We start from the raw sequence: 19,097 nt of genomic DNA on the forward strand, positions 1-19,097 counted from the left end.
CTTAAGAATCCCAAGACAATCTTAAAAAAATAAACATTTATATCTGTATGTATGCAAATGGCTGTGTATGGATTGAAGGTTTCTCACACTGACTCTCTGTAAGAGTGGGAGAGAGAGGTTTCAGACATGGTACACAAGCATACATATAAGTTATGAAACCTGTTACCTCTAGGGGGCAGCATAAAACACAGGATCAGTGCCTGAAGTGAAGAAGGGGTGGGTTTACATTTCTCTCTGTGAATCAACAAGCCTGGTAAATAACATTTCTATCTTTTCTCACAACTTGTTACACAAGCAAGTAAAAAGTTTGTCTTTTTATGGTAAGTATTGTGATTTCTGTTTTTATTTCAGTTTCTATCAAGGCTAAATAGAAAATGTTACTAAGAACAATTAATCCATCAGAATGGTCAAAGTTCATTGTGCAGGCCCTGAAAGGATTCAACAGCAGGTCACAGCTAAATTACTGTGTTAGTTTTTCAATTATTTCTCATGTGCTGTAACTGTAAAGAATTAAATCTGTAAAAAACAAATCAATGTGCATCTGAAAGTCAGATATTTAATGAACTATATGGCAGGTTTGCCAGTGTACGGTGGCCCTAAGAGTACCTTTTCAGCAGCAGGGGGGGTTGTCCAAAGAAAAAGCTCAGTGCTCCCCCCCCCCCCCCCCCAAGTGCCCCACTGTTGTGTGCACGCGTTGAAAATCTGTGACGACAGGAAATCACAAAAAAATATAACCAGTAGAAAGTTCCACATCTTTTTATTTCAAACATTTTATTGTAAAAAAAAAAAACAAAAAAGAAATTCTGCCACCAGATAAGACTGAAATTGTCAGATGAACATGATTAGATAGCAGCATTGGGGTTTTAACTGTACAGTGAATGAGATTTTAAAAACAATAATAAAAATACATTAGACTTAAGGCACTCTATTCTGAAGACTCAAAGACACTGAACTACATTTAAAGCAGGACTTAAAGATCTGGAAGATGTTTCACCTCTCCTCCTACAGTCTTCTTCAGTTCTAATCTTACTGATGGGCGGAGCTACAAATGTGACCCTCTGTGGATCGTAACATGACAGACCTCCTTCTGCCTATAGTCGTAAATCCGCCCTGCTGTTAGTGGGCCGTTGGGGTCACATGTTCACAGGTGAGACTGGGACGTCCTCCCTAAACACAGAGCCCTCACTGACGTCACCTGGAAAGGGATCGAGTGTTCGAGGGCTCCAGTGGTTTGATGTGAATGGGACAGCACTGTGCGACTTCTCTGTAGTCATGACTGCATCATAAAGGGCTCGATGTGCGAGTGGGAGCTTCAGTTGTCTTGACTGGAAATTCAAAAAAAAAAAAAAAAGCATCGGAGGTTGGAGACAGAAGGTGTCAAAGGAGGAGAGGTGAAACTTCATCAAGCTCTTTGACGTCGTCCAACCCGGTTTGGCTCAAGCTTCAAATTAACCATGACTTGGATGACGAAGCTCCGACATAGACAAAACTAAACAAGTGAAAATAAAACAATACAATTTCCCCAACTTCACTTTTCTACAAAATATAAAAATCTTCTGAAAGATGCTCAGAAATGTTTCACTGAAATGAAAAAATAAAATCGATACCCATCGTGTAAAGACACATATCACATCAAGTCAAACTGGCCCTCAGGTACAAAAAGCACATTAATTTACAAAAGTATAAATGTTCTTCTACTGCTGGTGATTGTTGATCGTTTCTTGTCGCACAGAGTCGTCTGATATTCTGTTGACGCGTTTTCACCAACAGGATCCACAGGAGATCTCAGGACTCGAGCTGCACCGCTGAATCTGAGCTCTGCAAACAGGAAGACGAATGTTACACTCAGCGCAGCTTCTAGTTACATCACCGTACAGATACAGAAAAATAATAATAATCAAACAGAGTCAGGACATAAAAACAAGGCTGTACTCACTCTGACACCTCTTTGCAGTCATACTGAATGCCTCCATCCAGCACCTTCTGTAAATCCTTCAACGATGCACTTGAACAATTTGACCTGAAAAGACGCAAAACAACATTTTCAACCCGGTTTGTTTTTTCTCTGCACATTTCAAATACAAAACTGTGGAGTAACATAAAAAAAAAAACACAACATGACTATACATTTGTATATACGTTTGAAATGAGAAAAAAAAAATGCAGTGAAACTAAATCTTACACATTTTTCTCCTGTGTGATGAGAACAACGTTCAGCTTTTTCATCCTTTGGGAGCTGAACCTCTTCACCTCGATGCTTCCAAAAATACTGGAAACAGAAATGTAAAGGAAAGGTATCACAGGCTGAAGGTTAAAAACAAAAGTTACACTCGATATTCAGTCCAGCTATACGACTCCAGCATCAGGAATAAACTAAAAACAGGTTGGAAATATACCCGGGCGGCCCGCCCAGGTATCGTCTATGTGTGGGAAAACACTGGCGTCTGATCTGTGCCCGTCTTTGTATTTAGTTTAAAAACACAAGGGGCGCTGGTGGTGCAGCGCGCGTCCCATGTATTGAATAGCATACTATAGTCCTCGCGCGGGCGGCCCGGGTTCGCGTCCGGCCTGTGGCTCCTTTACCGCATGTCTCTCCCCGCTCTCTCCCTGATTTCCACCTCTATCCACCTTCCTCTCTCTGGCATGATAAAGGCGAAAGGCCAAAAATAAATCTTTAAAAAAATCTAATCAAATAAAAAACACAATCAGATCTGAATCAAACAACCAATCAGGGATGGCTTGTATGTAGCTAGGCAACCACAGCAACTCTGTGAAGAGAGTGTTGGAGTGTCTTGGCTACACTCATGTGTCAAACTAGCATCCTCCGCAGCAAAAAGCAAAAAACGATCACCTCATTTGAATGATATGAATATAAGCTGGAAGAATTATTTGGACCTTTTTAATTTCTCAAATAAACTTTATTAGTCCTAATGCCAAAGGTCGTCCTGATACACTTCCTTTATGTGATATTCCAAGAAGACAGGGATAAACGGGATGACGTGGAAAAGGAAATCAGTCCACATTCTGATAACCAACGAAGAAGACGCCCCAGAGACAACGAGCAGCCGCCCCACCTGACCCCAGACTGAACCGTTCATATGGATCCACTTTATCAGATAAACAAGCAGACTGACTGATATGAGCAAAGACCTCCTGGTGATCCTTCTTCTTCATATTGTTACATTATGTAAGGAAACGTTACATAAAAAGTTCTGTTATGGATACACAAAAGAACAAAAACACAACTCATTTTAGTTTTCTTTTTCTTTCACTGAATAAAACAGGTTTTTTTCTGCCACTTGTTTTGCTCATGAAAACATGAATCTACCTTCAACAAGTGATCCTGCTTCACCCTGCCTGTCTGTTTGACCTGTTTTGGGGTTTTTTTTTAAGCAGGCTTTTCTTTTGAAAAATGTAAGTTGGACTTTTTTTGTTGGACTCCAAAGTTGGAAGAAGTTAGCTTTTCGGTTTTTGCCTTTTTTTCAATATTTATGGTTTAGATCTCCAACTGGGTTTTTTTTCACTTTATGACCATCACTATGAGGGCAAGAGTGCACACTGATTTACAGCAACACTGAGACATCAGCTGTCTGAACCTGAAGACCCTTTCCTGCTCCAAGTCGAACAAGAAAAGGAGCGACGTAAAAAAAGTGCAGCTATCGAGGCTGATTCAGGATGAAGGATAAAGAATCGGAGAATCAAGAATCGGTCTTTGATTAAAAGGTGAAAGGGAGCCTTATGTGTGGGAGGCTTTCGCTGCTTGTTTACACAATAATTGATAAGAAAAATGAGTTACTTCTGTTCTGTTTCGTAACAGTATGGTTAAATAAGTACAACAAAGAAGAAGTAGCATTTGTGTGCGAGCTTATCTTCTCCGAGACAGAAGTGCACAGCGTCTTACCTGAGGGGACTGAACGGTGTGGCGATCGATCCGTTCAGCATCACTGTGGTATCACCACACGCCGAATCTGCAAACTACAGCACGAGGAGCATATTTAATACAGACCGAACTCATCTTCAAAACACAAACCAAAGTATCAGATTCAGTAAACGCCTCATGCAGCCGTAGACTCTCCATCTGTCGCTCTTCACATGTTGTGTTAAAACTGATCTCATCCATCTTTGTTCATGTTGAAATGAACGGCTGTTTGCTTAAAAGCACTGAACCTTTACGGGTCAACATAACGGATCATCCTTCTGATCCGTCGTGCCTTCCAGTGGTTCAATTCTCTGCAACTAGACAAACTTTCACAGCACCAGCAGATACGTTTCCTGCAAAGAGACCTCACGGTCATTTCAACTCTGCTGAGTTTTTGAAAAACAACCAGGCCGTTCGACTGGCAATAAATAGGTGAACAGCAACACATTCCTCGCATTTCATCAACAACTCACAGCTGTTGTGCTCAACAGTCCCTTCACTGGTCTGTGAATCACACACAAACACGTACACAGCAAGTCAGAGGCTAAGAAAACTACAGAACATCCCTTTTAATATGCACGTTCACTTATTTTTAATATGATTTAACACTCATACTTGTTTTCTTTTGGAGTTCAGGTAAAGTTGCATTAAAGTCTATCCCCTGCACGTCAAGAGTATTAATCACATTTCAAATCAAATGTTTCAAATTTTTTCAAAACCATTTTTTGTCATGCTTTTATTTTGAAATTCTTCGTACGCTCAGTAGCTCGACTTCCTGCCTATAATTTCAGACCTTAATGGCATCATGATTAACTCTAAGGCGGGAGCTTTCTGGTTTATTGAGTCAAACGTTCACGCTCTTTTTGCTCTCTTTTTGGTCGCCACCAACTACCGAGGGGACCGATCTGACCCGACTGCTCGCTAGCCGTTAGCCACGACAAACAACTCAAGATCTGGCAGACTAAGCCAGATATGAGCTTTGCTGCACTTAAATGAGTTAAAGAGAGCTTAGCATTTGCTGCTAAAACTAGCTGCTCTGTCTAACCAGCGGTCTAAGTGACCGTACGTGAGCAAATATCACAAATAGGATTTTATTGATGTTGTGCTACAGCTACAGGGGTGTCCAAAGTGCGGCCTGGGGGCCATTTGTGGCCCTTGAGTGGATTTTTTGTGGCCCTTGACTTCAAATCGAAGAATCAGAAGATTTTGGCCCCCGGCCTCATCAGATGGCATATTTCGTTCTTTTTTTCTTTTTCATGTTAGCGAGGGAGACCTATAAAAGCCTGACTATTAGTTATTGTGTATTTACAGTCTTTTTTGAAGAGGTCAAAATACAAAAAGTTCCGTCCAATATTGAAAAAAAAAGAACCCAAAAAAACCCTGTGGCCCGTGAGCCATTCTAACGCGACAATTTTGGCCTGCAAGAAAAAAAAGTTTGGACACCACTGTGCTACAGGATCGTTCTGGTGTGTTTCACTGCTACGTGTTTGTGTGTTTTTTTTAAGGTTGGACTGGAAAGAGTGTTTCTGTGTGCATTTGTTTTGGAGAACATTTGGAAGAGGATGATTTTTTTTTTGCTGGTATTTCTTAGACAGAAGAAAACTCAGCCGAGCCGAGCTCGTCTGAATGTGTGGGTTGCCCCTGCTCGCTCAGGAGAGAGCTACGCTATGTGGCTCCATGGAGACCGGCACAAAGCCTCATTGATGGAGAGCACGGCCGAGGGAGCTTTCTTCACTCCTCTCCATCAGAATAACTTAAAGCACACAGAGGGAAGTTTGCTCCACCTTATTAATCCCAATGTGTTATTTTAACCGCTGCTTGATCGGCCTGGGACAAAAACCAGAGAACTCTTGTTTTTCACTCACATCGGCTGAGACTCGGTTCCAAAATGAGCGAACAGTGTTGTTTTCACAGTCATTCCATCCGGGGCAGTCAGAAGTGAACGTGTCTGCAACGAAAATCACACACTCACATCCATGTCTGATTGTATTGACCTTTTCAATGTAAAGCTTTTTCATATTGACTCATATTTAAAGTAGAACGTCACAAACCAAAAAAAAGCGTGTGGAAAAAAAACACAAAAGAGTTCCATCCAACCGTGACAAACTTTACGGCTTTGTTTCTTGAGCTTTGTCACGCTGCTGCTCGTGTCAAAGCACTTAGTAAATCATTGTTTTTAAAAGTGCTGTACAAATACAGTTATTATTACAACTAGCTATGGAAGTTGGCAGCCGACCACATCCTGACACTGTTTGATCCGAGCCTGGAGAAAACACTCCCGATGATGAAGTAGCAGCATGATAACATTATATTCAACCTTTACTTCATGTGTGACCTTTATTTATTTATCTTTTTTGTACTCGAGCCAGGAAGGGCTGCACGCCAAACAAACGCTTTGATAACAGGCTTGACATGACTCGATACGCTTTCACAGGAAAACATCATCGGAGTTGCAGGGCGTCAGAAACGACTCCTCTGGCACACGACATCAGCACTTTCTAATCCCTCTGATTTTGCAGAGACATGTAAAACGCTTTGAGGTCGAGGCCAAACAACTTTAAAGATGGTCCAACAGAAGAAAAAAAAAAAAGAACTAAGTTCACGCCGTTACGTTTTCTCACCATCGCTGCCCTCTTTTCCACACCAGGTCAGACCATCCAGCACTGATCCCAGCAGAGTATCCTCCAGGGTCATGAAACAGTCCTTTTTCCCGGTGAAGTCGTGGACCACATCCTTAGTCTTGCTCCAGAACATCATCTAAACCCCCCCCAAAAAAAGGAATGGGGTAAATACATGAGATGTTCTCTGGTGAGAGAGTCATGTGCACACAAGCAGGTGGTGATAAGTGAGGACGATTACTCTGTTGCATGCAGGCTTGAAGGGGGCTGCAGTGATTAAAGGGTCATAGGCCTCCACGGGAACTTCACAGGGGTCCTTCCCCACGTAGGCTTGTTGAAACGCGGTCCATATCTTTCCACAGTCGTATCTGAAAAATCAACGACAGCTCCGATGAGTGTCAGGAATGTGGATCAGTCTCATTCCGAAAGGGAAAAAGTTAAAAGTACATTTCTTCACTTATTGACAAAGGAGCCGATAAAGTGCGCAGAGACGGATTTCCCCGCCGGTCCTTGAACACAACTTTGATTTGAAATCTTAATTATCAAGACTGAATCTCGTAGCTTTTATGTATTAGGAGGTGATGGAGGACAGAGATGGGCTTGATGCTATTAAGAAACAGAAACTTGAAGGTGCAAACCTGCAGAGAACGCAGGAAAGAAAGCAGCCAATCAATCATTGGCTGTGTGTCACTGTGGCTCACACACCAAGCCTTGGGCTGAACTCCGACTTTAGTGTTTCATATCACGTCAGAGACTGTCTGAATAGCACTTATTATTATTATCATTATTACACAAGGGCGTCCTTCTCTTTCATTCAAAACATTAACCATTGGTTCGAGACCTTCTGGACCTCCCAGGATTGCTAAAGCTTGCAAGCACACACGAGTTTGTGAAACTACAACTTCTGCATTTCATTTTTTTTTTTGCATTGTCATAAACAGAACACACCCTGAACGTTTCAAACAGAAAAAACCCCTGTTCACTGCATCATTAAAAAAACAAACAGGGACATGTAAGTCACTTCAATAAGGCAGCTCCTGAACTTTTTATACACTCGTCCATCTGAGCAACTTTTCACATGTAGTCCGCTCTAACTCAGAGGTTAAAGAAAAGGACATTCGTTTTCAGCATGTCCACATCCGTCTGACTGCTTTACAGTGTTATGGAAAATTTGACTCCATTTGTACTACGAAGGTCTCATAGAATCTGTCATATAAAATGTATCTGAAATGTCTTTGAAAACTACATGCACAGCATATTGGGTGTTTCATTTCCCATCATTTCGTTCCCTTTATTCTGTTTCTCACACTCTGTAGATGTGGGAAGAGTCACCCAGACTCTTCCTCACTGGACTCCATCTCCCTCTCAGCCTTGGGAGATGGTAGATAGTCATGTAGTCTCTTTTCTCACACTAGGGGATAGATCGTGCCCTGCCAGGTGGGCAGTGGCTCTATGTGGCGTGATGGAAATGTATAAGTTTTCATGTTTGCCTTTTCTCGGGGCCTCTTTCTCTTCTCACCATGTGAGAGAGGGGTCTTCGAACGCTTATCTTGCCTTCGAATAAATGTTCATTGAGACCAGATCGATCTTTGGGGGTTCCTTTTTGAATAGATCTCCTCGCTCTTTATTTTCACTCGTTGGTAATGGAAAAAAAATTCCACAACAACAGACTTTGACATCAGGCCCTTCTGGTCCAGATCTGACTGCGTTTACATCCTCGCTGCTGAAGATTCAGTTACCTAACCATATAGAAACCAGGCTGGTTAACCAGCACAACCACAACACAACAGTCCATGAAGTGCAGCAGGAGCAGATTCATTCCAGAATAATTCATATCCAAACTAAAAGAGATAATATAAACATAATATTAATACTTCTTGTTTTTGACACTTCAGGTGAAGTTTACTCACTGATTTTTCTTTCTTTGGTCATGAAAAGCTTTGACTGTATCATCTGGAGAATGATTCCAGCTTGACCTTTTTTACTTTCACATAAAGTGCACAAAATGTGAATATTTTATTTAATTATGTGCAAAATTAGATCAATCAATATCTTACTAAAAATTGTTTCAAATAAACAAGTCGATACTAAATGTATGAAGTGGGATAGGCTACTTAATTGTTTAAGGACTTGTATTACTAGACTAGAGTTATTTTGAGTCCGACAGCCCTCCAAATAGCAGGCTGAGCCCTGTAATTTATATATGCAGCATAAATAAACATACACAAACTTACCCTTCAAACTTCTCACATCTGCTCATGAATGTTTTCTTGAACGGTTCGGAATTCCGACGCAGCATTACTCCCAACGTCACACCGAGGACAATAATGACGAGCAGGAAAGCTACTAAAACGACACACCGTCTCAAGCGTGTCTTCTGCGCGGGACGGTACTGGACAGGCTCCATGTGAGAAGAACTTTTCAAATATTAAAACTGACGCAGAAGCTTCGGCTGCCTGACTTGTGTTTTGTTGTCGCACAGCAGCCGCTCGTCTATTTATGGAGGAGGTGAGGTGAGCGTGCCACCCCCCTGCACGCGCCCACGTGCACTATAGCTCGAGGCTATTTCTAAAGGCTGTGCTCCAATCGGGGGAATTTTTTATTTATGACGCGGTGGAGCTGCCAGAGAGGGACACTGATAAGAAGCCTATTTAGCCTAAATTATGAAAGATGTACCCCAATCTTATACTTAATAGTAACACGTAAAAATAATAAGAAATAAAATATTCACGCTATAAAACCAAACCGAGAAAATGCCTATTTTAGAAAGATGTTGGTAATCAACTTAATTCTCGATAAGAATATACCAATAAATCCTGGTTTATTTGTCTTAGATCTTTCAGAAGAGAGGCCCCCTCTAACGAGTGCCCAGCAAAAACTTCTAAACAAGCTTCTTCTTTTCGCGAGAAGATGCATTTTATTCCAGTGGATCAAGCCCAGACCTCCAACTATTAATCAGTGGTATGGGGAAATTTTTAAAGTCTTGCCTATGGAACGCTTAAGTTTGGTACTGAAGGGAAACGAGAGGTTTTTCGGTAGGTTATGGGAACCATTCTTGAATCCTCTCCCTCAAGGCACAGCAGACCTGTTGCGCAGGGGATGCTGTGGAGTTGACTGGCGCCCTTCCTATACCTCTGCAGATACTTAACGCTCTATGGGTGTTGCTTTCCACAAGCCTGTCTATGTTTTATATTTCCTGTATTCCTTGTTCCATGCTGAATGTCTGATACCTGTGATATGGATCTGTTCATGTACTGTTTTGGATGCATTTTGTTTTGTGTCAATTGTCTTATCCCAGGTGATCTGTAACTTGCTCATACGAGTCCTTGCTGTCATGTGTGTTTATTTGTTCTGTTTGTTCAAAAATTTAATAAAATTAAAAAAAAAATAAAAAAAAGAGAAAGATGTTGGTTTAATTATAAGGTAGAATCACTACTATTTCAAATCTCAGTATTAGGCCTACTTACTACAGCAGGTAAAAGTTGTTCTTGTCTTATTTATTTAAACTCAAGAAAACTTTTATATATCATATTTTATGGCCTACATAATATGCTGTGTTTGTGATTAAATCTGGAACAAAAATCACACACTCTAATGCAAATTAAAGTCTAATTATTCCCTGAATTTGAATAGTCAATCGTTACTGATCAAATTCTGAGTCCATCTTTTCTAATTCCATTATAAGATAAGATAAGACAAGATAAGTTGTCACCGTGCAGTGAAATCACACACTCACATCCAAGTCTGATTGTACTGTATTTACCTTATCAATACAGCTTTATCAATATAGCTTTTTCAAATTTGATTTGTTGATCTGCTTATATAAACAAAGTAGAACCTCAGGACATCACAATCCTAACCCCGAAACATAAAATAAGTGTGTGGGAAAAAAACTCAATAGAGTTCTATGAAACAGTAAAACAACTTTATCCCAGACCAGAGAAGCATAACCCCCCCAGCACACACACACACACACACACACACACACACACAAAGTATTAATGACTTCCTTATTTCTTTTCGATGAAATGCAGCGACAGGTTTCTACAATGCAAACACCATCTGTAACTATCTTAAATTCAAGAGCTACAGCTTCACCAAGGAAGACACAGGATGTTTGCAAACTTGTGGTGCACGCACACACCTGTTTGAAACCCTTTTGTTTTTGCATTAGTGGTTAGTTGGTGCCATAGCGGAGAACTCTTTCACCTTTTGTCCTGGGTGATAAACCAAGAGACCTTAACAGTAGCTGGAAGAAGTTCATGCAACAGTCATCAGCACCTCAAAGATTGTCTGAGGCATAAAACAAAGTTCATGGAAAAGTCAGCAATTGTGAACTTCAGCAGACCTTTGAGTGCAAAGACGTGGATTAAATCCGAAATCTGGACCTTTAGGCACTCCTGTAAGTGTGTTTTAGAGGAGTTTAACAACTTAATGATGTAATGCTACATGTTTATCTTCCCAAGGATATCTTGTTCTCTTATTATCATGCAACACATGACATGTTTAATGATAAGTGGGTTGTGCTTTCTATATAATAGCAGAAACCTGTTGTCAAATAAGAAAGAAAAAAGTTTAATATCTGTTTGGGTGTTTCGCTTATTTCATAATATTTAAGTTGAATGCAACCTTCAACTGATCGACATTATATAAGCTGAAGTTCAGGGTTTGCAGTGTTTTCCCAAAGGCCCTTTTGCCCTCAGACACAAACAGATAGAAGCCATACAGGGCCGGATAAAATTCTCAGGGGGTCCTGGGCGAAACTGGGCTCATGGACACCAAGTGACCCCCCCATTTTACGTTTATAGTAAAAAAAAAATTCTGAAACATCAAAGAGTGTGACATTTCACTCTCCAAAAGGCTCCAAGAGGCTTTCAGATGTGCTCAGAATTTCACATCAATGACAGTGTGGGTAGAAAGTCACTAAGCAGGCTGTTTATGTGTGAAACGCTTTTTCTGTGCAAAGGACCAAAATAAAAGGACAACGTGAATACATGCAAAATATTTGTGTGATTCAGTTTAATGTGAGGCTTTTCTTCTGTCGGAGGCTGTTCGCATATGTTTGGCACGGTGGCTGTTTGGGGTTCTGGATGCACTGAAGGATCATCAGGGTCCTGTGGGTACATTTAAGAAACATTATACTCCAGGGTGCTTTCTTCAGGAGGTTCATTACTAAGCCATGAACAACATCTGTGTCAAAGTGGGATTCCTGCCTTAGAATGATGGCAACATGTATTTCAGCAAGTTTATTTTCATGACTTATACATATTTATGAATTGGTTTTGACAATAAAGGCTGGGTAATTTTTTTATGTTATCTTGATTCCGTGTATCTGAAGCTATATACATTGAATAACAGCTTCGCCATGTCATCCTTTTTTTAGTGAAGTTTTTCAAAGGTTCAGAAGAAATAATGTGTAGGTCATGTTGGTTGTCACCTACTGGTCGTCATCTGTGCAGGTCCACCTGAAGCCTCTGGACCGAAGTATCTGGATCAGGTCTATAATGGATCCTTTACTACATGATTCTCTGTGAAAGAAAAAAAAACATTGAATTTGTTTACCCCGCTATGATAAGTCTCTGTTTATTAAGGCTTTACAAGCTGTAATAAATAATAAAAGCATCAAATACGCACAATTAATGGTTTATATGTCGTTAGTAAGAAACATTTTGGGTTTCCAGATTCCAAATTCAATTCAAAAGCTTCATTTGAACTCACAAGACACTGAGGTTTCCCTCCTTTACAGTGACGTCAAGCTCACAGTAGATAAGAAGAAAAATAATCAGCTAAAAAAGAAAACAGTTAAAGATCATATCCTGCAAACAGCCAGCAGCCCAGCTAAAAAACGTTTACGAATGGATAAGCAATGGTCTGTTACTATGGCCTGCATAAAGGCTGCATATATCCTATTCTTTAAAATTTGTTGGATGACTTTCCAGGACTTAGGAGTGTTACTAGCAGGGGGCAGAGTTCTTCTTCTTACATGTGGAAAAAGCTGAGCAAACATCACTCTCGGCACCGTCCCCTAAAACCGCCAAACCAAAACTAATCTAGTGAATGAATCAAAAAACATAGCTACCGGTCTCTCCAGTCCCAGTTGAAATAAGAAAACCCAGCAATCTAGATATGCACGAGTTAACAAAGAAATAAACATATTTTTCATAGACTTTTTTTTCTGCTATATTAATACATAGTTTTTTCTCAAGATTGTCCACAGGAGTTCTTCCTTTGAGGTTGATACTCTAAACATGACATGGGGATATTTTACTAGCTGGCAACCCAAAAGTCCTTATTTATGAATCATTAGCATGAAAGCATCCAAGACACAGGTTGCTTTATAAAAGCTAATCAGACTTACAGAAGTTGGTTGAAAAGTGCAAGTTACATACAAAGTATTTGTTTTATCCTTACATAATGGGTCCCTCTAGATTGGTCACCACTCTTATGTTGACATAATCCACTCTGTGAGGGTTCAGACTGTCCAGTTCAACACTCCCGAACATGCTGCAGGATAAAATGAAGTTAGGTGATTATTCAATAGAAAGCTATAAATGTCCTTCATTCATGTGCGTTTTACCTTTTCTTATTAAAGGCATTCACAATCGAGCCGTTCAGTAGCACAGTGATGTTGCCACACGCCATTTCTGCAAACTAACAAACAGGTGACGGAAATCACATGAGACTGTTATTCCACTGCCGGTTTTGGGAATAGCATGTTGCATGTAAATGATAAACGACACGGCTGTGTGCTGTGCGGAGCTGTGCGGAGGCATCTCTGACTCTGAGCTCACGTTTTGTGACGCCTGTCTCCACAGGGAATACACCGGATGATTTCTGCATGCCGACCATTCCGGACAAGAGCTGAAATCAAAACCTGCACAAATATCAGTTTAAGACAACGTCAAAACATGACATGGATAATCGAAACAAGTGACGTTCATGGGATGACATGCAGCTGGCAGATTAATAAGTCAGCGCCACATGTGTATTGAAAAAAATCTTAAAGACAAGTACAGCTGCAGTTGAATGAGCCATGTGGTTTCATTGAAATCCCAAGGATGCAAAGGTTCCTCATTGAAAAAAAAATATGCCTGAAAGCTTCATTGAGTTGGACTTTTTGTGGTTTAAGTTATCAAAGAACGTTTCAGGAACACTGGTTCTTATTTAGGCACACAGCAAGAGAGGCAAAGACTTGTTTTCATCCTTCGAGCAATATGCCTCCAGTGTTCACTTTATTTTTGCTCCACTATGTCCACTAGCTAGTCTCTATTTATATACTGTATGGATGGTCACAGTTAATGCTGAGAATGAAGTGTAACTCTTTCACAGAGAATAGCTTTCTGTAGAAAATGGACTTTAAAACCAAAACAAATTTTGAGCTTAAAGGGTCTAAGAAGTTATCGTATGTATTTGAGCATTTAACCAGTATAAAACCAGAGCAGATGTACCCGAGTCTTCCTCTTGTCCACACCAGATGAGGTCATTAAACATGTAGCCGACCAGCGTGTCCTCCAGAGTCCAAAATTGACGAACCACAGCTGCATAGCTGTGCATCAGCACCCGGGTTTTACTCCAGAACAGGAACTAAACATGAAACACATCAGTATTCACATTCATTCATTCGGTATTAGTGAACACTGTATTACACATGTTATTTAGTATTTTCTCACCCGATCACAAGGCAAGGTTTGTGGCATGGCGTAAAACATGGGATGATAATCCTCCACCCTCACATTACAAGACGACTGATGGACAACTGCCTCCTCAAAATGTCTCCAGATGTCCTCGCAGTCATGCCTGCGAATAGAGGATGCCAACAAATTACATGTAATGTAACGATTTACAATTTCCACATTTTCCATGTATCCCAAATAAAGATGGAATAGGGTAGCAGCAGTTTGTCCAGAGATGGAAAATCAACCTTCAACAAATCCTTTATGAGGGTTGGAAATGATGATATTGTCTTGTTAATCTTCTATTTAATGGAAAATCTTTGGTTTTAAAGTCATGTTTGGCCAAAACATGACAGTCGAACACATTCCTTTGGGCTCCAGAGAACTGGAATAGACAATTTCTAACATTTTCTAAAACATCTGGGATCAGGTGTTAAAACAGGGGGGCTAAACTGATAGCAAACATGATAATAAGCCAAAACCCAATTGTTTCAATGATCATCCAGGAACATGGTTTGTTTGCCATAACCTACTTTAAGGTTGTCAATGGAAGACTCAGAGGCTTTGTTATCAAACTAAAGTGATGATCTAATCTGAAACGAGATTGCAGAAGTGTGTTTCAACAGAAAAACGTCTTTGAACCTGACTCCTACACAGCTCCTTTTATACGAGCTAAACTTTCCCATGAGATCAAAATCCCTTTTCAGACGAAGCGCATCAGAACACACCCTCTCTTTCTTTGCATACTGGCCTTCTTTCTTTTCAAAAGAACTACATTTATTTATATATTATTGATATATGGCCCTAACCCTTCTCAACACAGTTGATCCAAAGTGTTGAACAGATACAGTAGAGGGAAAATAAGGCATCAGAAAGTAACACACAAGAGCAATAAGAGTGAACAGCAGGTAACACATAATGTGGAGTGTAACACAAAACTTATGGACCCATGGATCCCTGAGCTTGACAGGTTTTTGAATATTGCAGGCAATACAGTAGAAATGTGTTTAAGGTGAAATATCAATAGTGGGTGAGAGATGAATGATGGGAAGTAGAGAGTTACAAAACTTTGGTTGAGTAATGGAAAAGGCCTGATTCCCAAAACATCTTGTCCTTCTGGTTCAAAACAGGTCCGTTTTGGTCGACTGCACATCCAATTTTTCATTTTTTTTTTCTCAAGTCTGCCTGTTTGTAAACTGAGCCTACTTCACAATGACATACTTTAAGGCATTCATGTGTTGTAATACGATATGAAACCGGCTGATGAAAGGCAAGAGAGGGGGGAAGTCAATTTAACACATTGAACATAAGCGTTTTGATGGCCTTTTCGAGTGTGTTGTATCGTTACCTTTGTCTGTTTTAAACGGCTGGAACCCAAATCCTAAAACCACCGAGGGCTTTTTAGAGGAAGTCAAGTCTTTCAGGTTTAGAGGCAGCTGGTTTTAAAATCAAAGGCCATTGTCGTAAAGGTCAAGCTTTACCTGAAGCTGGGGTTAACCAGTGTGATGTAATTGTAACACCGTCCAATCACGATGTGTTTGATGTTGGGGGTAGTGCCAAGCTGAGCTCTCAGAGGACCGGGGCAGAAAAGGAGAATAAAAAACCCTTTAAAAAATCGACACACAAAAAAGAGAAGAAAACATTTATTTCACATGTGGGAGTGACACATCAAAGAAAGTAAATCCATAGAAAAGTGGACAAAGTCAGGGGGAGTCACTTACATACTGTCACCCTGATCATCACAAAGGATGCAGATGTTTGAGGTGCGTTCATGATCGTGAGACCCCTCGCTTCGCTGCCACTCAGGAAACTTGCTTGTTTGGACTTGACTCAATCTGCAATAACAAAAAAAAAATTTAAACAGTTTGGATTTGAATGTAGAAAGGCATGTACTTTCATGGGAACTGATGTGTCTTGACTGAAAATGTAATTATCTCACGGCAAGTACAAAACTTCCTCCCACGTTTTTTTGTTTTTTGTTTGGCGCTGTCAAGCATGGCAGCTTTTCAAACAGCCTGCAGTTATATTCAAACCTGACCTTTAGTGAACAATCAGATCCCATTTCATTTCAAGGAGACGCACAAAAGACACACATACCTTTTTAAAAAAAAAAAAAAATTTTACATCACAAATTACAGTGGTTGGCACATAATTAAGCCTTGGGAGATTAAACAGGTACACATGCCCAGCTTTGTAACTGAAAATGCAGAAGCTTACCATTTCCTGTGCAGAAGGTTATGCTGCAAAAACAAACAGCTCCAAAGGTGCGATGTCTAATGCTCTTCTCAGAGTCCCGCAGAGCTGCTATATGCACATAACCTCCTGGTTGTCACGCCCGAGACGCTCGTCTTAAGTGGACAGTCACGGCTTCTCACCAGCTCAAAGACATTTTGTAAAGGACAGAGGAGAGGGTTTTTTCCTCAGCTTCCTCTCGCACAGAGTAGATCCACATGATTCCCATTATAGTGTTAGGAATCTCCAAACAGAGTGTGCGCTGTTCTCTGTTTAAGTGGTGCCATGATAAGCCTGAGGAATCAACATATGTTGCTGTTTGTGGTGATGCGGCTTCAATTCACAAAGGTTTATATCATGATTTTGCACCTCAAAATGAGCCTGTGGTGTTCAGTCGAAGTATGTTCACAAGAGATTGGTTGTCATTTCTAATCCTAAATATGTTTCTTTAAGCGGTGTCCTGTATGAGAACTGCAACATTTTATTAAATCCATAGAGGGCCGGAGGGCAGGCAGGAAAAGGAATACCATGTGTGAAAGGATTATGTGATACTATGTGAAAATATTAACGATAGGAAGAAGAAAATATTAATTATTGTTCTCACAAGGGGAAGTTTAGGATTTACACTCTGTTATTGGCACACAGGCTGAAATACACACACACATGCACAAACAGCCTATGGACACGGAGTGAGTGGGCTTCCCACAGCAGGCTCTGCTGGGCTGCTGGTGGTGGGCAGATTCTGTGGCTACTTACTGTGGCTTGGAAATGTTCTGGCATCGCTACAGCGATCGGACCAGATTTTGTCAGCACCAGAACTTCAACTTCTCAGAATATCTTAAATTGTTTTTGCAATTATATAAGTGAAAAACATGTTAGAGCCTGGCAGATGTATTTGTTGGCTGGTATTCTTTGTAGTTACTTGCAAAGATGTGTTTGTGGTTTCCAAGATAGATAGATAGATAGATAGATAGATAGATAGATAGATAGATAGATAGATAGATAGATAGATAGATAGATAGATAGATAGATAGATAGATAGATAGATAGATAGATAGATAGATAGATAGATAGATAGATAGATAGATAGATAGATAGATAGATAGATAGATAGATAGATAACTTGCTGTCGATATGTGATAGATCAATAAACATTTTTGAATCTTGAATCTCATGCAGCGTTCAGAGTTTATTCTCAGATTTTTTACTGTTTTGAAAGCGGTGCACAATCAACATAGAAGAGCTCTTCATCTATTTCAGCTAATTTTATTGGTGATGGGTTGGTAATCTCCCTTTTAAGTTGGTATTTGTCAAATGAATCCCTCTAGCTGTGAGTGACTATCAAATAAAATTGCTTTCTAATTGTTATTAGATGGGTGTAATTGTCAATTTAATGCCTTCTCTTACAACATAATAAAAAATAATTCATTGCTCTAGGTAGAAGATTTCGAATGAACGAAGGCACAAATGTGCCAGAGTCGTTTATATGATCCTCCTGTCTGCCATGTCTTTGAGACATAAAGGCCGTCTGAGGTTAAATCTGTCAGACAGAATATGAATGAGCCGGTGCCCTCGTGTTTTTAAAGCTAATTGTGTTGTTAGCACTCTGCAGAGCGTCCTCGCAGGACTGCAAAAAACGTATTGACGGAAATCACTCTGAGGGTTAAGTGGCTGAGTTTCACCTCAGAGACGAGAGGCCAGACTCTGATTTCGCCCTTGAAGACAGGGCGGAAAATATCCGAAGAGACCTTTCTCTGCTCTTTTGATTAAACTGAAGTATGTGGACGCTTGGAGAAACATCGTGCAATGAAGAGGGATGTTTGCTCTGTCCAGCATACGCACAAACTGACACCTTCACTTTTTGTCCTGGTGTGGCCTCCCTTTTAATCTCAAACTTCAGGATAGAAAACACCTCTTCGGTTGTTTTCATCTTCCATTTATGGAGTGAATGGTTGACACTATTATGAATCTAAAACTCAATTCTAGGATGAATTGAGATTAAATGTCAGGAAATGTTTCCGCAAATCATATTGGAAATAAAATGAGCAGCGTTAAATGAATTTGATTTCAATACATGGAATCTGTATCCAATTTGTGCATTTGATGGGATGCACTGATTAAATTTTTTTTCCGGTTCGATCTGATTGATGTACTAACAGTACATCTATCGATGCCGATATTTTTTAATAACAATTTAAAGTGTCGTTGTTGTTGTTGCTATTATTTGTAGGGCTACACAAAGCTGTAGTAAACACAGCACTGAATTTCTTATTCAAGGAGAAAATGTGAATTTCATTGAGTAAAAAGTACCACTAGAGTACTGACATTTTTATAAACCATTGCTCACACACTAATATGCAAATGAAGCTTTATTTGGTGTGTTTGAACTGGTTTTTACATGTCGTCTGTCTATAAATGTCAAATCAGTATTACATAACAACTCAAGTCGCCTGCAGCCATTAAAGTCTGAAGACGGCAAAAATGTGTCAGTCCACACTAAAACAACAGCAAACATACAGAAGAAGAGCATTTTGTCTCACGCTGCTGCTGCCCCCTTCTGACCTCAGGAGGATGTGATCGTTTTACTGTAAATATACAAGAGGTTCCCCCCTCTTACTTAATCTCAGAAGGAGATCATTTTGATCAAGTTTTTAC

At 40.1% G+C, this 19,097-nt stretch overlaps 2 protein-coding genes across 2 annotated transcripts; both read right to left on the reverse strand.

Moving 5' to 3' along the window:
- Positions 1-723: 723 nt before the first annotated feature.
- LOC306835421 (ADP-ribosyl cyclase/cyclic ADP-ribose hydrolase 1-like) lies at positions 724-9,094 on the reverse strand. Its single transcript, XM_079361929.1, has 8 exons — positions 8,772-9,094; positions 6,779-6,905; positions 6,541-6,676; positions 5,785-5,867; positions 3,902-3,975; positions 2,183-2,269; positions 1,937-2,020; positions 724-1,818 (listed from the first exon to the last, which is right to left on the reverse strand). Exons 1-8 carry the CDS (start codon positions 8,942-8,944, stop codon positions 1,761-1,763), a joined length of 822 nt encoding a protein of 273 aa, XP_079218055.1. The 5' UTR covers positions 8,945-9,094; the 3' UTR covers positions 724-1,760.
- A 2,457-nt stretch (positions 9,095-11,551) lies between these two features.
- Positions 11,552-16,535, reverse strand: LOC306835190 (ADP-ribosyl cyclase/cyclic ADP-ribose hydrolase 1; the record flags this gene model as incomplete). The annotated part of the gene is made up of 10 exons (XM_079361617.1): positions 16,428-16,535; positions 15,932-16,045; positions 15,692-15,815; positions 14,208-14,334; positions 13,986-14,121; positions 13,329-13,411; positions 13,115-13,188; positions 12,949-13,041; positions 11,979-12,065; positions 11,552-11,651 (listed from the first exon to the last, which is right to left on the reverse strand). The coding sequence occupies exons 2-10, from the start codon at positions 15,981-15,983 to the stop codon at positions 11,552-11,554; spliced, it is 876 nt and encodes a 291-aa protein (XP_079217743.1). The 5' UTR covers positions 15,984-16,045; positions 16,428-16,535.
- Positions 16,536-19,097: the final 2,562 nt, after the last annotated feature.

The sequence above is a fragment of the Symphodus melops genome (assembly GCF_947650265.1).
Source record: "Symphodus melops genome assembly, chromosome: 14".
Lineage (NCBI taxonomy): Eukaryota > Metazoa > Chordata > Actinopteri > Labriformes > Labridae > Symphodus > Symphodus melops.